General features: G+C 35.2%; 1 protein-coding gene across 1 annotated transcript in view; it reads right to left on the bottom strand.

The window, feature by feature from the left end:
* Positions 1 to 356: 356 nt before the first annotated feature.
* Positions 357 to 20,641, bottom strand: part of LOC126735328 (exportin-2) — a 38,895-nt gene continuing 18,610 nt past the window's right edge. Inside the window, exon 4 of the mRNA XM_050439284.1 lies at positions 357 to 2,249. Coding sequence (XP_050295241.1) covers positions 475 to 2,249 — 1,775 coding nt within the window. The 3' untranslated portion in view covers positions 357 to 474. The remainder of the gene's footprint in view (positions 2,250 to 20,641) is intronic.

The following is a 20,641-nucleotide window of genomic DNA, read 5'->3' as shown; positions in this document are numbered from 1 at the left end:
ATTCCCCTGGGTTAATATTTTGTGTTCGATTTTTCTCGCCTCTCAAGATCTTCAAGACGTTTATGTATACGCCTGTATTTCTTCCTTAGGGTATATTCGTCTTCTGAAGAGCTGCAAACCAGTTTACACTTGATAACGGTTGGAGATACTTACCAACCGAAACGTCGTGTTACATTAAATAAATAAGACAATGCCAATTCGACAAGATGTTTTCACTGTACCATTGTCTACCACCTTCAAAAACAAATACTAGCTTAACCCCAAACGCAATCTGATCAAAGTTCATAAGTGACGCATTTATTACATCTTATTTTTTTGGGTTTGGGAAGCTTAGAATAAATTATATTATCGCCGCATACCTTAAAAAATCAAAAACTTTATTTGAAATACATACAAATTATAATATTTTATTACCAAAAATTATAATAAAAATTAAATAACACGATAAGAAATTAGGAAAACCTAACAATACAACTAAACTAACTGCACTCCAAATTTGACCAAATAATTCTGCAAGATTTCCTGAGATTCTCTAGAAGTATTACTGATTAAGGTAGGCACTTTTCCAGGATAGCTTCTACCCACAGTTGCCAAACTTTCTATCATGAACTGCCTAGGTTCTCCAAGCCCCGCAAGCGGGTCTTCTTTACTATTATTTGCAAAATTTAGTTTTGCGTTTGAAGTTTGGTAGGAAGGAGTATCGTCTATTTCTATAAAATGATCATCTGGCAAGGTGCTCTGATCCGGGGGCATTTCAAAATAAACCAATAAAGCTTCCAGCTGTTTTGGCCAGTATTTTCCATAAATTCCATCAGTCATTTCACATAAAAGTTTACTTATACCACAAGCCACGATTTTACGTTCAATAGATCCAGTAACTTTTTGAAGTTCAGCTGTAAGCAATTTTTCTAATACCATGCCAAACATTAGTGGTTGGATTTCATCAATAAGTTCAATTAATTCAAAAGGGGAATACTTAACCATAAAAAAACATAGAAGGACAATGAAATTGACTACAAATTTGGTGGTCTTACTGGATGATAGTCTTTGGAACAACAAAATGAATATCTGCTTAAAATACGGAGACAAAGTATCTTTGGGAATATTTTGAATTAGACTCTGTAACAAATAAAATCCTTCATGATCATTTGACTTTGATGCAATGAGCTTTTGAAATACTCCAAGAAATCCGGGCAATTTATCTTGGGCGATAATCTGAAGACCAGCTTGAGCGACAAAAGCTCTTAAAAGCCTTACCAAAGGGCTAATATTTGCTGGTCGATCCCATAGAATTGGCGCTAGAAGACATGGCAGCAATTGCATATATGGTTCAGTAACATTTCCTCTTGGAGTAAATTCCATTAGTAAGGAGAGAATTTGGAATATATAAGGGATAAACTCCTGAATATCTTGCATCAGAATGGCCTGGAAGATAGGAAATAAGATGTCTTCAAAAGACTTAACGGCCGCTGGGTTCGCTTTGCACACAATCCTGATCGACAAAGAGATAGTTTCAAAAAGATAGTGATTGAAATGAGGTTTTGATGGATTTTTGGCTACCACTTGTAGTTTTTCAGTTAATTTAGGCAAAGAAACTCCCAAAAATGGTATGACAAGATCTTGCAGAGTTGAAAAACTTCTCATAAGAGCTTTCATTACGTATTCATTTTCTTCAGACACCGGCCTGTCGAGAACACTGAACAACTGTGAGATCAAATCTGCTGCGAAAGGCTGCATTTGAGGGCCAGAAATTATACCATGATTATTGCTATCTTTCATGATTAAAAGTTTTTCAATACAGCAGGCAGCATATGTATGTACCACCGCACTTTCACTGCTCAGGTGTCTGATTAACTGAGGCAAAGTTTGAGCCACTAAAGAGGATGGTAGAACAGACCTGAATGTCATGATATACTTTATTGCATCAGCTTTTAATACGGGCAGTTCATTAACATCGGGTCTCTCAAGTTCTTGTAAGATTTGTTGCTGGAAAAACTGTGCTATGTCGACCAACTGACTTGTTTGAGTAACTCCATGTTTTTGCGTAGCTCCTCTACTAACCAATGAAATTACCAGATACAAAGCAGCATCTTTATTTCTCCAATTACTCTTCGGATTTTCGGCATATTTGGCAAGCATTACTTGCAAGTACTGTCCAAATATTTCCATAATCTTCGATTCGAAATGTGTGCTAAGGGTATTTACTAAATCACATGCAGCTCTTCTTCTTGTGTCAACATCTGATCCCTCTGAAAATAAATAAAGATATTAAGGATGGCTAGATCAGTAAGCCCGCTAAAGTGTCTGTTAACCTAAACTTCCAGATAACCAACATTTTCCGCATATCATCCATTTAACGTTAACAAAAGGAAAAATACGCCTTGGCAAGAAAATAAATTACCACACTTAAATCTCCTGTTATGTCAGTCGGTATCTAAGGAATCATAACCTTACATTTTCAAAAGAAAATCAAGAGATTTTTGTGTTTCTTTTTACGCTATCTTGGCCTATTTATTAAATTATTTATTATGTAAATAGCTAATTTGATGAGCCTACTTTTTTCCATTTCCATTTTAGTTTTTCATATACAGAAAAACTAAATAATAAAACGTTGATACGAAGTTGTAACAAAAACAAGTATATTATCTCAACCTTATCTGCAACCCAAAGCAATAAAAAGGGGATACACCCCTAAAATCATAAATAGAAAGGGGAATCTAGTAATACATCATCTTGAAGCTCTTAAAAAATGCTTTACAATGATAGCATAGAAAGCCAAATTTTACAACATTCTTTCCTGTTTATTAAGGAAAACAATATATAAAAAAACTATTTTGAAATTTTCATTACTATTTAATTAAATGTTGAAAATAATTTCTGTTATTTTGAAGACAATAATAGAGCCTACTTTACAATTCTTCACATACATTTAGAAATGTTTCTCTGGATGCAGTATTGCATTCCTGAACTATTTTATGCTGGAGTTGCTCTAGTGACTAGGATGCGTTTTAAAAACCACAGATTTTAGGTGACCCCACAAAAAGAAGTAAAGAGGTGTTAGGTCCGGGGATCTAGGTGACCATTCAATAGGACCTCTTCTTCCAATCCACTGGTTAGGATAATGATCATCCAAACCTAACGGGATCTACATAATAATAAGACGCTCCATCCTTGGAGCGTCTTCCCATTGGAATTGTAGTAAGCATTCTTCTAACGATAATCTATAATAGAAAAAGTATAACTCTCTGATTTTCTAATTCCCACACTATTAGTGGTTTGACAGACCTCTGTAGCATTTCAGCATATATGCCGCCATTTAAATTTCCTGGTATCAATATTGAGCCGATAATACCAACTCCCAAGATACCAGCCCAAACATTAATTTTCTGGGAATACCGGGTATGCATTTCTGTAAATACGTGTGGGTTCTCATTTTAGTAACGATAGTTTTACATTCGACATTTAAATAATCAAGCGCAAATTATGAAATAATTTGTCTATCACACAAAGTCACGGCTCACAACATGTAATAAACGAGCTACACGTGTTTCGCTCTGGTTAGACCATCATCAGGCCTTTAGAATTGTTTATTTATGTACTGTGAAGTGTGTGGATGGCTTCTAAAGGCCTGATGATGCTCTAACTAGAGCGAAACACGTGTAGCCCGTTTATTACATGTTGTGAGACCGTGACTTGGCTTTTTTCTTTGTTTTCGTCAATTATAAAATCCAATGGCGAATATAAAAATTTACATTGTGAATAGGAAAAACGCTATGGATGCTTAGAAACTGGTATCAAATTCATTGAAAAAAGTTAGTTTTCTTCTTTCAACTTTACCACCCTGTAGTGTAAAATCTAAGACGTTTAGAACATATATTCATAGAAGCTCTATCATGCTTATCATGCATAAGATTGTGTAATAATTTCTGTTAAGACGTCTGTTTCACGGGTCTGAGAGTTAAGGTTATTCCAAGGTTAAGGAATATGAGAGTATATTAAATTTAGTAGGCACACCTATTTAGATTTTCACTGGCATAATTGTGGTAAAAGATTTTCCAAAATCGGGACCTATTCCTTTTGTATATGAGAAAAAACGAATCTTGTTCTCTATCATTTTAATTACTACGATAACAGTGTTTTCTGTGCAAAACCAACCAAAGACGTGAAAAGTGTGAAGGCTCGGCACAAATCCGACTTTTGATCTGTCCGAAAACTAGGACTTGCTATTGCGCTCATTGTGTGGCCGCCGAACAAAGTGCGCCGTGCTTAATGCTCATGAGCAATGGCAGTTTACGATTGTCTGTTGCTTTGTTTACTTCGACGTGGCAGTCCGTATAAAGTACAGTAAAAATGTAACCTGCTTCTCCACGCTAATTATGAGACGATCTTCAATAAATTCCAGGTGCAGATCAGTTCCCACTAGACAGATGGTATAAAAATTTTAGTTTTGAGAAACCGCGTCAGTGTTGCAAGCGGTAGAACCGTAGTGACAGAAGAGAACATATCTCGTTGCCCAAACGATTATTAGTTCGAAACATTCGCTATCAGACGACGACCCTTATGGTAGGCTGGAAATTTGCGACTGTGAGTGGTTTACTGGTTGCGCGGAAGATGACGCACAATTTTATAAGCAAATTCTCTGGAGCGATAATGCGCAGTTTCAAATTAAACGGACGGATTAACCTGCATAATTGCGTTTACTGAGTATCTGAGACCATTGCGTAAGAACCTTCCTGGAATAACAGTGTGGGATGCAATTCACGCAGGTAGTCTCCTTGACCCGTATTTCTTTGAGGAGACCTTTAATGCAGATATTTATTTGGAACAGCTTATGGATTTAAAGGGTGAACTTGCTAACTAATAACCCATAACTAGCAGGTATTAGTTATTTCCATCAAGGTGGCGCCCCACCTCACTTCGGACTATAAGTTCGTTATATATATCTGAATGCTGAGTTTGACATGTGGATTGGGAGAAGAGGAAGAATTGAGTGGCCTGCATGGCCTCCACACCTGGCACCACGTGATTTTAATTTGTAGGGAGTGCTCAAAAGGACAGTGGACTGTAACACTTTATTTTTTAATTATTACAACGACCAAACAAACCGAACTTATTTACTTATCACCATCTTGACAGAAGAGCAAGCCAAAATACATTGTTACAAAACTGATTGATGTGTATTAGTTAAAAGTTAATAAAATAATTATATATTCTATGGGGCCTTAACATTGGGTATTAAGTCACTTATAGCAAAAATCAATTTAGAAAATACTATCTCACACGCTCAAAAATTGAAAAGAAGAAGAAAATAGACTTATTCGCGTATTTAAAAGAAATATGAACTCAAATCTTTAATGATACCTTTTCATGTACTACTTATTTCATTAAAATAGGAAGTTAATTCAAACCTGTCAACCATACATTTAAGAGTGTGTGTTTTTTATATTATTCATTGTAACTTACTATTTAGGGTAACATATCGTCTGAGTTATAAGTACGATAAGTATTAACGAGTTTTGTATGGTAATGAATCGACAAAATTATTATCTGAATAACACGCTGAAATATTTCCCCTAAGTGAAAGCCCCAAAAGCAACAATATAATAAGTTCTATTTTTCTGATCTATTCACAAATAACCAACCAAAGGATAAAATCTGTGGAATACATATCACAGTTTTAATGAACAAAAAGTTGTGATTGAAAAACTGGTCTCAAATACGAAACGAAATATATACATAAACAAAGCGCCTTTTAAACATTTCCACCCATTTCAGTCAATTTTCACAAGGAATGGGAAAATGACAAAGAATGGAGGGTTTTAGTACAAAACCTTAAAAATGGATAAGATCCTTTTTATCTAATAGGTGTGTTGAGGGCACGTTTCTAATAGTGTGTCTCGGAGGAGTTGGGTATCACTGCGGGTTTATCACAGTGCTTCGTTCGCTGTTCTTTCCGGTATATATGAATGATCCACCGTACTGAACCATGGGGAATAGATATTATTTGCTGATGATAATACACTTCTTTAGAGTGGCACAATATCGCATGTCCTCAGAAATGTGATAAATCATGATTTGCCAAATGTTAACGCATAGGATGATTATATAGTTTATTTTTAATGTCTTAAAGACAAATAAGTTAAATTTTAGTTTAGCTTAGATGCTGTAAGTCCACAGAATATTATTATCAAAAACTGTAATAAATATTTAGAATTGTTTATGGACGAAAAACTAAACACATTGAGCAGCTTTTCACTAGATTGGCTTTTGGCTATTTTCCAATTAGAACAATTAAGAGCCAGCTAAATAGGAGTATTGCTAAAAATGTTTACTTTGTCTTAATTGATTCTTACCTGACTTATAGGCTTTGCTTTTGGAGCAAATCATCTCTTTCTTTATTTGTGGTTATTTTACAGAAGTTCGATATCTATGCGGGCCTATTTTAAAGGATTCTTGTAGGTCTTATTTTATAAAGGAATAGAATTGACTCTCCATTCAATTTTTATTCTTGAGGCGGCTTGCTTGTGTTTTACGCTATAATTAACTCTGTTAACTCATATAATGACAGGTGATCTTTCAAAATAAATTTACCAATAGCTACTTCTAGTTTAACACAAAATTCAATTAATAATTAATTATTAAAAGCATTTAATAATTCACTAGAAGAACAATTCAACCCAAACAACTTTCTAGAAAACACCACATTTGCCAAATAAATCAAACTTAAAATGCGGTTGAAAAATTAAATTTTATCAAAATACGAGACATAAACTGGACCATATAGTAGCATACATATATAAGTTTTCCACAGTCAAGAGCCTTCAAAATCAAAATAAAAGAGAGCAAGATCGAAGCCATCTTGATAACTAAAAAAAATAACCACGCTATTTTTAATTTAGAATAGAATAGAATAAATATATTTAAAGTTTTCTCACATGGTTTAGTATTTACCATTTAATAACTACATATATACATTACAAATGTACAATCATAAGGATATGGATGGTTCACCAGCATATCAGGGCTGGTGAACCAGCCAGTGCAAGAACCTCTGGGTAGAGGCAGGCGTTGTTATGCCTTTGAGATGTCAGGGATTGCATCGAGTGGCGGGGAGGACTCAAGTACAAGTGCCTTTATACAGGAACTAAACTCGCTTTTTGGTGGCGACGATAGCAAAATGAAATTAATTGAAGATTTTGGAAAATTAATTGAACGAGTTTGTATGACATATTCTTTCAATTTCTAGGGGAAAAATAGATTTAAAAAACCCCTTTAGTGTTCTCAAGTACCGTAGCGCAAAAAACGGTGTGCCTTAAGGGCTCTCAATAAATATGGCAGATTGGGAAGCTTGTTGCACATGCAGAACGACGAACACGCCGAGGAAGTCTCAGATGAAAAGTAGTGGAAGGTAGGAATGAGAGTTGTTATTGCTTAAGTTAGGGTCTTTAGCGAAAGTAAATTGGGACACGTTTATAAATAGGGCCATGTATTATAAAGGGGTTGTGGGGGTCGTATCGGACATCAGTGAAGCTGCTAGTTATTTCAGATGCCTGCACCTTACTTATATCTGGAGTAGAATCCCTCAGAGATATTTTCAATGAAGTCACTGAGGGGCTCCACCCCTGCAATGTGGTGCAGGTCTCCGATCCTCGTATTCCTGGGAGTTAAAGTGCAACATCTAAGGACTTTATTTTGAATTGTTTGTAGCCTTTTTCTCTGAGCATCCGATACGCTTACCCACACTGGTATCTATCTATCGCTCCGTATGTAAGGGTTGGTCGGATTATGCTTTTATACAATTTTAATTTATTTTCAGTGTTTAAGGATGACCTGGGAGATATTAGAGGATATAGTTGTTGTTTGATAAGAAGTTTTTTGGATAAGGTAGGAGGTGTTAAGGGTAAAAGATAATCTGGGGTCAAACAAGATATCAAGGTATTTTATTTTTTTGCTGGGGAGTATAGGAGTATTATTTATGAGGACGGAGTCGACGATTCGGTTATGGGAAAACTTTCGGGAAAGGATGGTAAGTTCAGTTTTTTGAGGGTTTACTTTGAGTTTCCATTTTTTGTAATACGGGATAAGTTTATTGAGGTGTCTTTGGATTAAGGACTTAGCTGCTGGGACGTAATAGGATTAAGCATATATTGCAGTATCATCAGCGAACTGTGCTAGTTTTGTAGTAGGAGTTTTGGGGATATCAAACCTGTATAGGGTGTAGATTTTGGGGGAAAGGACTGTGCCCTGTGGAACTCCTGCTACTAGTTTTTTAGGCTTTGAGACTTTATTTTCGATTTTTATTTGGAATGTTCGATGGCTTATGTAGGAGTAAATTATGGATGTAAGATGTGGAGGAAAAATGAGAGTTAAATTTAAGAATTTTTAAAAAAGTTTTAAAATCTGCCTATTGAAGCCATTTAAGGCGTCTTATACCAATTTGGCAGCCAGGAGCGTGGTGCTGTGCCCTAGTCTAAAGCCAAACTGTTCAGCAGGTAACAGCTGTAACGTCTCGACCGCAGAGTTGATGCCTGTCAGGAGAATCCTCTCGGTCAGCTTGGATAGCATTGAGGAGTGAAATTGGGCGGTAGGAACTAGGTAAGGAGGGATTTTTGCCTGGTTTGAGAATTAGGATAATTGTATCGTTTTTCCATTGGTTGGGGAAATGTTGCAGTATAATTATGGCGTTAATTATGTGCATGATTTGTATTATCGCTTTGTGGGAGAGGTTCTTAAGGAGTTTTGGATAAATAAGTTTCTGCAGTAAATAAATAAATTTCTTGGCAGCGTCTGTTATGGTTTTGTGCTAATCTGTGACGTCAGGTGCTTCACTGTGAACGGCGGCAAAACGGTTTGCTATTGCATCTGCTTTCTCAGAATTGGTATAATGGTCATTACCATTATAGTGTATGGCTGGCATGCAGTCATGGTTTTTGCGCAGACTCTTTACAACGACTCTCCACAGTGAGTTGTCATGTGTGGTGAGTCTGTCTAACTTTTGAGTCCAGCAGTTGTTTTTATAGGTTTGTATGTTATGGCATATATTGTTAGTAAGCTCAGTTATCCTTTGTTTGTCTTCGTCTTGTCTATTGTTTTGCCACCTTTTTCGTATGCGGTTTTTTAATGTTATTAGTGATTTAATGTAGTTTGGCAGTCTTTCCTCTTTAGGTTTACAGATGACTATGTTTGTTAGTTCGTTTCATGTTAGTTGTATTTGTATTTGTATATCTTATTTATATTGTATTTCTAGTCAGCTTTTTGACTTCTGCTCTAGTTGCTCAATCGTTTCAATTTAACCAGAGATATGAGCTATTTCGTTTAGTTTTTGTCTGTATTTGCTCCAGTTCGAGTGGAGCAAATAGTTAGTGTAGTTGTATGTTGTTCTGTAAGTGTTTTCCCTCGACTGATTCCAAAAAATGCAGATCGGTAACTGGTCCGAATTCAGTGCATTTTCTGTTCTGAGCTCAGAAAGATTTCTCAGTCTTTTATTTAGGCAGATATCAATGTATGATGGTGTGTATCTGCCTGTCGACGGATAGTGGGTCGGATCTTAAGTGAAAAGTAACTGAATGTCGTCGTTGTTTTGAACGTAAGTAAATAGTTGGTTACCGTTGGTGTTGTTTGTAGCGTTGTTTCACGTCGTGTGGTTGGCGTTTAAGTCCCCTAGGAGTAGTGATCTCGAAGTTGGTGGGAAAAGTGCATTCAAGACATGTGCAGTAAAACATTGTTTATTACAATGTTTACATGTTCAATTTTTGTATTAATATTTCGCAGTCGTTTATACTGGATGTTTCTTTTGATCAGGATGGCTACACCCCCACTCCGTATGTTGGCGTTTTTCAGGTCACTGCGCTCGACAGAATAATTTTTAATTTTTAGTTCATCCTTACATACATTAACGTACTGACCTTTTTGTTCATACTTGCTGCTGTGTATTCTGGATCAGTGACTACCAGATAGAGGGGGCGGAATGTGTTTTTCATGTGGAACACTTTGTGTACTTTCATGTTTTGTTCTTTGATAAGCTCCTTCTTGATCTCGTCCGGTGTGACATCTGCATGCAGACCTCTTAGGACAAACCCGTGAGTACGTTCCCCTTCTAGGGAGTAGGTATGAAACTCCGCATTCTCATGTGCCAATTTTTTTTTTATAGCTTGGTGGTCGAATACGTCTTCAGGGTAAATGATTACCGATTGTTTAGCGTATTTAAGTGTCACTGGTTTCTTTGTGAACTCTTTAAGCTCATCCAAGAATTGTCGTTGTCCTTGCATTATAATAAAAAAAAAAAAACATATAATAAAAATAAAAAATAAAACTTCTATTTAATGCAAGTAGCAAGCAAGTAATAACAGACAAGCAAGGCTGTTTATATTTCCTATTTTGCAGGTTTATATATGATTCATGAAGAACACATCAATTTTCTACGCGAAGCAAGGGCTACGAATATTGTACCTAAGGGTCTAAGATTGAAGATGACTGTAGCAGGCAGAAGATCAGAACAAATTATCGAGCGTGCTAATAGGGAACTACTGCGATCTCAACTGAGCTATCATCGCTGGAAGAAATCACAGTTAGAAGTCGACTGTATGGAGCGTTTCCACGAAATCAAGGAAATAACTTTGGATGAAGATTACGAGCCAATTTTTGGTAAAATTGACCATATATTTCAAAAGCTCAGAAACAAATTGAGGATCAACCACCAGACAAAGTTGAAAAAGCTAAAAACAATATCTCCATCCCCACAAGAGACAGAAGACCACATATCAGGAAAAACCATCATAAATATATCGAACAGAACTCTTACTGCCCCGGAAGAAAAAGTATTGAGCCGAGGATTAAACTTTGCAGTATCCACCAACCCCAGCTTCTGGATGTAATTCCTTCAATCGAGTCCGTTCAGCTACCCCGCGCGGTCGCTGACGAACTAAGATATGAAGCACTCTGGACCAGCTGAACAGGCAGAAAATTAATAAAAATATTGGCAGAGAGGAAGAGAGAGCGCTGAAAGATCTGAAGAAGGACAAAACCATTAAAATTCTACCAGCGGATAAGGCTACTGCGACAGTTATAATGGACGTGAATACCTACGAGACCAAAATCAAAGAGGTTCTACAGAAAGGAAAATACAGGTTGTTATCAAAAGATCCAACGGCGACCATTGTTAGGAAAAGTGTACAGAACACTAAAAAACTATTCCTTTTTTTTAACCGACGCCGTACGTACAAGACTTACCTAACATCACAGTAAGCCTCCACATCTTTATGGACTACCGAAGGTTCACAAGGAATTGATGCCACTGCGACCGATTACTACCTCAAAGGATTCAGCAACGTCAGAACTTTCTAGGTTCCTTTTAGAAATAATCAAACCACTCCAAGGGAATACTATATTCATACGTTAAGAACTCCATTCATTTTATGGATCTACTTCGACCTATCAACATCGGACCACAGGATAGAATGGTTAGCTTTGACGTGGAAAGTCTTTACACCAATGTCCCGAATGGAGATTCCCTGATATTATCCAGGATAAACTGAGCAATGATATGTCACTTCCGTCTCGAACCAAGCTTCCGCTCCGAGGAGTGATGGAACTTTTGGAGGTCTGCCTATGTAATTCCTAATTTCAAGTGAAAGATAGGTTTTACGCTCAGGATGAGGCCTGCCTATGGGATCATCGCTGTTTCCGGTGGTAGCCAACATATATATGGAATGGTTTGAGGAACAGGCAAGCAGCACCTCACGACAACAGCCAAAGATGTGGCTGCGATACGTTGATGATACATTTATCATCTGGGATAAAGGAAAAGACAAACTTCAGGGCTTCTTACACCGCCTGAACAACATGGTGCCAAGTATCAAATTCACCATGGAGAAGGAGAAAAATTCGACACTACCATTTTAAGATGTTCTTGTCAGGAATACAAATGGCATTATAAGAACGTCTGTGTATCGAAAACCCACACATACTGGACAATACCTACACTTTGATTCCAAAGTCGAACCAATCACTCTGGTTCGACTAAAGTTAGAATCATCAGGTCTCTGTACAACCGAGCTGTAACCATCTGCAATAACGACGCAGACTTCAATTCTAAAGGCAAAATTCACTTACTAAAGATCTGCAGCAGAATAGCTATCCCAAAAAACTTATCCAGAAAACTATCCAGAGGTCGATGGCGAAGGAAACCAGAATCAAGCAAGAGGATGAATGAAGTGGGCTTCTTGATAAGCAATTAAAATTTGAAAATCATATCTCCTCTTTATTAGGGAAGTTATCATCCAACTATTATGCTATTAGAGTAATAACACATTCTCTGGGACTTGATGTGGCCAAAATTGCCTACCATGCTCTTATAGAGTCTTATCTGAGATACGGTATTGTGTTTTGGGGTGTGTGCTCTCAGTATTTGTTCAGCTCTCTATTTATTTTGCAAAAAAGAGCCATACGCTATATGTGTGCAGCTCCCTTTCGTAGCCCCTGTAGGCCATTATTTTTAAAACACTCTGTCCTGACATTGCCATGCCTTTTTATTTTAGAGACTGTTTGTCTTATCCACAAAAAATATCGCCATCAACTTGGCCCCCCCTCCTCGGGTTACAATCTCCGAACAACCTTCTCTTTACCTCTGCCTATCCCAAAAAGTTAGCAGATTAAGTCTTTTTTTTGTGTATGGGGGCAGAAGGCTTTTTAACCACCTACCCCATTATATAAGGCTAATAAATTGTGAAAAACGTTTTAGGAAAAATATAAAGAAACTCTTGCTTGCTAAAGCATTTTATTCTGTAGACGAGTTTTTAAATACAATTTTTTGACAGTGAAGAGTTTTGCGCAGCGTAATGTGAATTCTTACTACCCTTTCTTTGGGTGTGTTCTATATTCTATGTATGTAAGAATTGTTAAAATTTTTATATTTTTGTAAAAGATTATGTTGTCAACTATCTTTAAGATTTTATATAATGCTTTGTTAACAACAGATGATGTTACGTAACAATAAAGCTATTTTTGACTTTGACTTCTCGCAATCCCCTATACACTGCTTTCATTTTAACACGATCCACCCTTAATAACTTTCTTAAAAAAAAAAAAAAAAAAAAAAAAAAAAAAAAAAATACCAAAAAAAATGAAATCGGTAAATGTGTAAGCAAATAGTTAGCGAAAATGTCTAGAAATAATGAATATTTTATTTAAGCCAAACTTTGGTATTTTAAATGAAAACTTTTAGTGGTCTTGTGGTACCTACATCATTTTAAAATTCTTACATTTTTTATAATAGATCATCAAAAAAAAAATACAAGCAATTTAGAAGTTAAAATGTGTGGTAACAAACAGTACATTTAGTTCAAGCAAATTATTTATTTTTTTAAGTAAAGAATGTGTACCGTTATTTGCGAGAAAAAAAGAGTGTCTTCAAATTTTTTGCAAAAATCTTTGCAGTCTTATAACTTTGTATGTGTATTTATTTCACTTATATTTTTTGTGAAACCTACCTAATAGGTACAAAAAAACACTGCAATACCTTACGTTTTTAGGCGTTTAAAAAGTAGGCGATTTATTATTGTTAAAACTGTCAGTTTGACGCGTGCAATTTTTCAATTTTAGTTAAAACAGTGAGTTTTGATGATTTGCAATAAGAAAAAATATGAAAATAGAGTTGTCGATGAAGCATGCCAAGTTGAAGTACTAGGACAATTTGATATGGATCCAACTTTGTCTATACCAAAGGCCGCAAAACTAACAAATATTTCCACTGGTTCCGCACATAAAGTTAAAAAAAAAAAGTTCTTTCCTTATAAAATTCATATTCTTCATGAACTCGGAGAAGATGATTTTGACAGGAGAATTCAATTTTGTGAAGTGATGTGCCAGCGAATTGACGGCGATCCCCATTTATTGAAGAACATTTGCTTCAGTGACGAATCGACCTTTTTTTTAAATGGCCTGGTGAACAGACATAACTGTAGATACTGGGATCATGAAAATCCGCATGTTTTTCGGGAAGGCCATACCCAATATCCCCAAAAAATTAATGTTTGGGCAGGAATTTATGGGAATTAAATAATCGGGCCATTTTTTTTGGAGGAAAATTTGACTGGCGAAATTTATTTAAACATTTTAGAAAAAGCAATATACCCTTCCATCATCCAATCTATGGAAAATCAAGTAGATCAACATGGTGCTATGTTATTGAATGAAAATAATATACATTTTCAGCAGGATGGAGCTTCCGCGCACTACACTTTGGTAGTTCGAGAGTGGCTTGATGAAAATTTTCGAGAAAAGTGGATTGGCAGACGTGGTGCAATCGAATGGCCTGCGCGGTCTCCGGACCTAACCCCACTAGACTTTTTTCTTTGGGGCTACTTAAAAAGCAAAGTTTATAAAACCACCTGAGAGTATTGAGAATTTAAAAAATAGAATATTTCAAGAATGCAGAGAAATTAGCGGGCAGACCCTTGCCAATGTTCGTAAGGAGTTTGAAAATAGGCTTTTTTATTGTCTTGCTAATAACGACGCGCATTTTGAACATTTAATAAAATAAATTTGTTAAACTAATTAAATTTGTTTTTCTAGCCTACCGATTTATACTTTAATTGCTTCTTGGTCAATCAATTTTATTTTTTTTTACAACCATTGATAGCATAATGAATGCCCTTTAAAATAATGTATTACACCATGGGGTAGCCATTTGACATACCAAAGTTTGGCGTAAATAAAATATTCATTATTTCTAGACATTTTCACTAACTATTTGCTTACACATTTACCGATTTAATTTTTTTTGGTACCGTTGAATAGAGAATTTTACGCTCCTTACTATGATGTATCACACGATCGGGGTTCCCATTTGACATATTAAAGTGAGGTTAGCTGGAGGTGAGGAGGTTATTGACAGAACTTCAGTAAATGCATAATTAAACATCCCCCTGTATATCTAATTTGACGTGTTTTTTTTTTTTTTTTTTTTTTTTTTTTTTTAAGAAAGTTATTAAGGGTGGATCGTTTTGAAATGAAAGCAATGTATAAAAGGTACATCAGAGAAAATCCGACGAATTGCTAAGAAGTTTATTCTAAAAACCGCCTTTAGATCTGGCAATACAATAAGAAGTTTTGTTTCCAAAACAAAGCCAGAATCTACAGTAGACATCAAAAACTGCATCTACCAGATCCCTTGTGAGCATGGGGACTCATATGTTGGCAAAACCAAAAGACCTTTGGCAGTTAGGACCAAGGAACATCGCAAGCGGACGACCACTAGAGAAGTAGCCAGATTAGGCATTGCTGAACATTGCTTGGACAAAAATCAAAAATCCTAAGAAAGGAATCACACTGGCGAAAAGGGAAATTTCTGGAAGCTACCTACATAACAAAAAACCAGGACGTCTTCAGCCAACCCAGTGTGGATGTTCCCAACATATGAAGACCTCTTCTAGCAACGCTCTCTTCAGACATCATCAGAATTTACGCCTCATTGATCCCATCAATCATATATAAGCCTGCAGAATAGGAAATTGCTTTAGCTTACACTTGATAACGGTCGGAGATACTTACCGACCGAAACGTCGTGTTGTACGAAAACAAAGACAATGTCAGTCTGACTACCTGTTTCTACATTACCATTGTCTACCATTTTCAAAGACAAAAAGATAAAGTTTTTTATTTTTAAAAATTAAATTAAATTTAAATTACCAATTTTTATTAGCCTGTAGAATAAGTAGTGAGGGAGAATTAAGAAACATAGATTTTCGTAAAAAAATAAAGATATCAGTAACTCGAGCAGAATGTTAAGTAAGCATTATTACCGGGATTATATCTTATTTACAGAAAATAATACGTTATTAAAAAAAGTTATTTTGGATGCATGAAAGCAATATTAGAAAGTCAAATATGATGAAAGGAGAGATATACAAAATATTATTTAGATTAGATAGTAACAGATTAGAGAGTAGAATAACAAATATACCAAAAACAATAATAAACAAAGAAACAAACAAATAACGCTACTATAACAAGTGCTTGCCTCAAAATGCCTTCCATTAACTTCAATGCATTTTGAAACACGTTTAACAAATGATTTTAAAAAGAAGATCCTCATTATTTTTCAACATATTTACAGAATTTACAAGTTTTACATTTAGATTATTTATAGGATTATTATAACCAATTGATTTTAAATATCCGCAAATAAAGAAGTCCATGGGATTTAAGTCTGGACTACGCGCAGGCCAAAGCAAAGGTCCTCCACGGCCAATCCAATGTTCAGGACATTGTTCGTCAAGGTAATTGCGTACCTGTCGAAAAAAATGCGCTGGCGCCCCATCTTGCATAAAATACATGTTCTGCCTAACATTTAATGGTATATTTTCTAAAAGACCTCCAAGTTCATTTCGTAAGAAATTTAAGTACGATTTTCCGTTCAAATTAGGCGGTAGTTCATGAGAACTTATTATATAGTTTCCAATAATACTACACCAAACATTAACTTTAAATTGACGCTGGACGACTGACAACTGTATGGGGGGTTTTCAGTATCCCACATATAAGCATTTTTAAAGTTAAATACGCCGCGTCTAGTAAATGCAGCCTTTGTCTGTGAATAACACAATAACGCCTAGAACTTAACGAACTTTAGAAATTTATGGTTTGGTTGTCTATCTGGAAATATTTCCTGATACCTGCATCTTGCATGCCGTCCATTAAAATTTACTTGCGTGTAAACACAAAGCATATCACGCATCTCCAAATTGGTAAACAAATTATGCCTAGGCATTACTTAAAATGATTAAACTTAAGAGAAAAACGTTTTGACTCGCTTTAAAAGTTTATCAATTCTGACATTTAAAAAGTCTGACATAAATAATACAAACACTTGTCTCCAACGCCAACTGCCAAAGATGCGATTTAAATAAAGTAGTGAATAAATATTATTTTAAACATTTTTTTGAAAAATGGCGATTATGTCGAAAATGGTTGCTCCTAGCGACTTTAATAAGGTATAAATTTTTTATGTAAAATTAAAAAAGGAATTTATTTTGATATTTTTTCAACCGATATACGAAGCTAAAAAAAAGTTAGAGGTTCTTAAAAAGTAAAAACTAACGCAACGAGTGCCGAAAACACAAAAACGGTATACGAAATTTTATTTTTTTTTTTCAAAAGACTCGTTTGTTTTAAATTTCAAGTCAGTATGTGATTGGTTCAGGAACTGGTATAAAAACGATAAATCAAATAATACTTTGACGCCCTGTATTTCAGTTACTATTAAAGTTAGGATAGGGCAAGTTGATCTCAATCACATTATTTTGACGTAAGGAATGAATCTACTGTTGTTCTATGTCCTGTTGTTCTGTGTCATTACTTTCGGGACACACTGTATAAGTTTTACTAGTAAAATACCTGGCGACAAAATGGATCCAAATACGCCCTAAAATAGGAGCTCAGCTACTACATTGTTGACCGAGAAATGTAATCACATCCGGAGTCGGAACGTCCGAATAACGCACGCGTTAGCTGGATATATCTCCTCAACAAGGATAATTCAATAACAAGGATAAAAGTCTGCGAGATGAACAAGTTCGTAGTCAACGCTTTTGGAACCGTAGTCCTACTAAAAAACCGATTATTAAGATACCTAAGAAAAAGAATAGCCACAACCAGACTTTTAAGATTCCAACCGTATATTCACCAAACTACATATCATTACTATCGTATACCGCATCTACGACTGCCAGCCCTCTACCCTCCATAGCCCCACATCTAGTAAGTCTTCTCCAAGGCCCAATGCAAACACTTAAGGTTCACAAGTGGAATCTATCGGGGTGGGTCATTTTAATATATGCATCCAAATTGCTCCGAAAGTAAGCGACATACAGAAAAATGTTTGAGACCAAAGTTGTTCAGGACAGAGGGTAACATATATCTGTGGAGATCATTTTGACCTTAAGGTATTTTTTCAAGGTCAGAGTAATTTTTTTAAAAGAGAACCTCTATTTTTTATAGCAGATTCGAAAAGAGTGGGAAATTTTAAGTGTAAAATGACATTTCAAACATTGTTATAGTGACCTTTAAAAGATCAAATTATAAACAACTGCTTTCTAGATAATATTTATACGAAAATTACGCTGGGTGGATTGGACGAGGCGACCCGGTTAACAGGCCTGCAAACTCAAGCGATATGATCTCTTCATATTTTTTTTTCTAGGGCTATTTGTTGAATAATGTTGTTTTCCAACAACGACCTACGACGAGAGACTACATGCAAGATCGGATTATTAAGGCAGGCCCTGAGATTCCCAGACAAACTTTGTTAAGCACCGCACGCGAATTTCATAGGCGTTTAACGTTGTCTTCAGTCAAATGGATTTTTTTTTCTTTTCTAAATTTCTTCATATTGTATTACAGAGGAGAAAGGAGTGTTTACCGCAGTTAGTAATTTATTTGTAATTCTCTTATTTTTCTCTAGAATTTTTTTCTTTCAATCTAAATTAATAATTTCCAACTTTTTTATGGACAATCTTTGCTCAATAAATCTGGTTTTCTCTGGGCTTTACCTGATCCGTAAGTGCTACAATTAACCGTACTGCTTTTACACTTTGCTTACCGATACTGGTTCTCTTCATTCCACTTTCCTCTGCTGTTCCCGTAGCATACAGTATTTAATTTGACTGTATATCAGACTTACTAAAAGTTGATATCTGGGAGTGAACACGTTAAGTTTGGGGATGAATAAATCTGAGTTCGTTGCAATGTTGCCGCCTGTTTTATTACACAGAAAACCTAGGATTATTTTCTTCACTGTTTAAAGGCCCCAATAGACCGTGGTCTCTCATCCACATTAAACTTGAGGTTTGCGCCCGAGATATCCGTTGGATAATCAACTACAAACTTTATAATTATACCAGATCGAAAAAGGTTGAAAATTAGTAAGCGCCATTTCTATATTAGTATAAAAGATTTCAAAAAGCCATGGGTAGTGTCTGTGCAGCCTAAACGGTTTATATTTAAACACTCTGAAGTGTTATTAACACATTTTGCTGTTCTTAATGTTAAATTTTTCATTACACTATCTACATTATACTATGTTCACCTATGTTAAAAAGAATAACGCTGAGAATCTAGGATTACTGTTGGATTTAAGACTCACTTTTTTTTACATATAAAGAGATTAACTCAGAATGCTTATAGAAATCTAGGCTTTATATCTAGAGGTAGTTATGAATCCTCATGTTCTGTCTACAAAGTACCCTATTATTCCTTAATAAAGGTCTCAATTATATATTTTTTCAAGTTTAAGGTGTAATAAATCTGATGGTTACATCATATTCTATTTTTATATTCATGCAATAATTGATTAGTTATCTTCTAAATACACTAAATTTTCATGCTCAAAAATTGTCTGGGCTTAAAAAACTCTTTTATGTAGATTTTCAGGAAAACAGGCAAATAACACAATGGACATTCGACACACTCCCGAAGCGACTCCGCGAGCGCCCGAACAGAGTGACCTCGACACATAACACACCGCTCGGATTATTTTAATAATTATTTATTACAATAATTTATTACTATTATTTTACAGGTAATATACTATTTTTTTAGGTGATCGAATAGTGATACCATTCGATAAATCGTTAAAAAAAATAATTAAAAAACAAAACTAATTTCAATAGCTGTCTTATTATTCTTTTTAGTATATGTTTCCTATTTAATGGTTGGGTTGAGTTGTATTGGGCTGGGTTGGGTTGGTTGGGCCTGAGCTGGGTTGGTAGTGATTTTTTTTTTTATATAAAAAGGCGCTGGGTGCAAAAAGGACCTGTTGGGTGAATAATCATTTTTCATAAGAAAAACTGATTGCACAAAAAAAAAACGAACAGGGGTAAAATTTTAATATTTTTTAATTTCTTTTTTCAAATGATTGAGTCTTCGACAACAAATTTATAATAAATACGACATACATTAACTTTTGTAACTGTTTAATTTTTTAAATTGGTACAAAAAACGGCGTTCGATAGGATAGTAAACTGTTACGCCAGGGGTAATTATTTAATATAGTCACTTTTTTTTAAACGATTTAAAAAAAAAATAAAATTGAAAAAAATGAAATTTTTGGTCTCCGACAATGAAATTATGATGAATACGACATTCACTATCCTACGTACCTGTCTTTTTTTTTTAATCTTGAAAATGGGTAGTCGATAAGATAGTAAACTGTTACCGTAATTTGTATACATTCCAGCCCTGACAAAACTCAACAATACGAATGAAAACTTGGCTCAATCTAAATAAGGCTGTAATATATGATATTCTCTAAGAACCTGTTTCTTTTCCTACTTATTAATATTATTAACTAATAACTCATTGCACTTTTTTACGACACCAATTCAGAAATAATGTTAGTCACAAATAGCAATAAGTGTGTGTATAAGTAAATTAAAAACTGTATAGTCTATTATAGTCCTTTTGGTTATTCAGTATGTTATATTTAAGCTGACACACTATAGTTTATAATCCAAATATCCTCGGAGGCATATGACTTCATCAAAATCATCCAGTTTCTCCAGCATATTATCCTAAATTGCACTTTTTCAAGTTTATTAGTCAAAAGTAGTAAATATAAACACTATCACCACACCTATGCAAGTCA

The sequence above is a fragment of the Anthonomus grandis genome, chromosome 4 (genome assembly GCF_022605725.1).
Source record: "Anthonomus grandis grandis chromosome 4, icAntGran1.3, whole genome shotgun sequence".
In the NCBI taxonomy this organism is placed as follows: domain Eukaryota; kingdom Metazoa; phylum Arthropoda; class Insecta; order Coleoptera; family Curculionidae; genus Anthonomus; species Anthonomus grandis.
The sequence above is the reverse complement of the archived record's forward strand: the minus strand, read 5'-3'. Positions and strand labels throughout refer to the sequence as shown.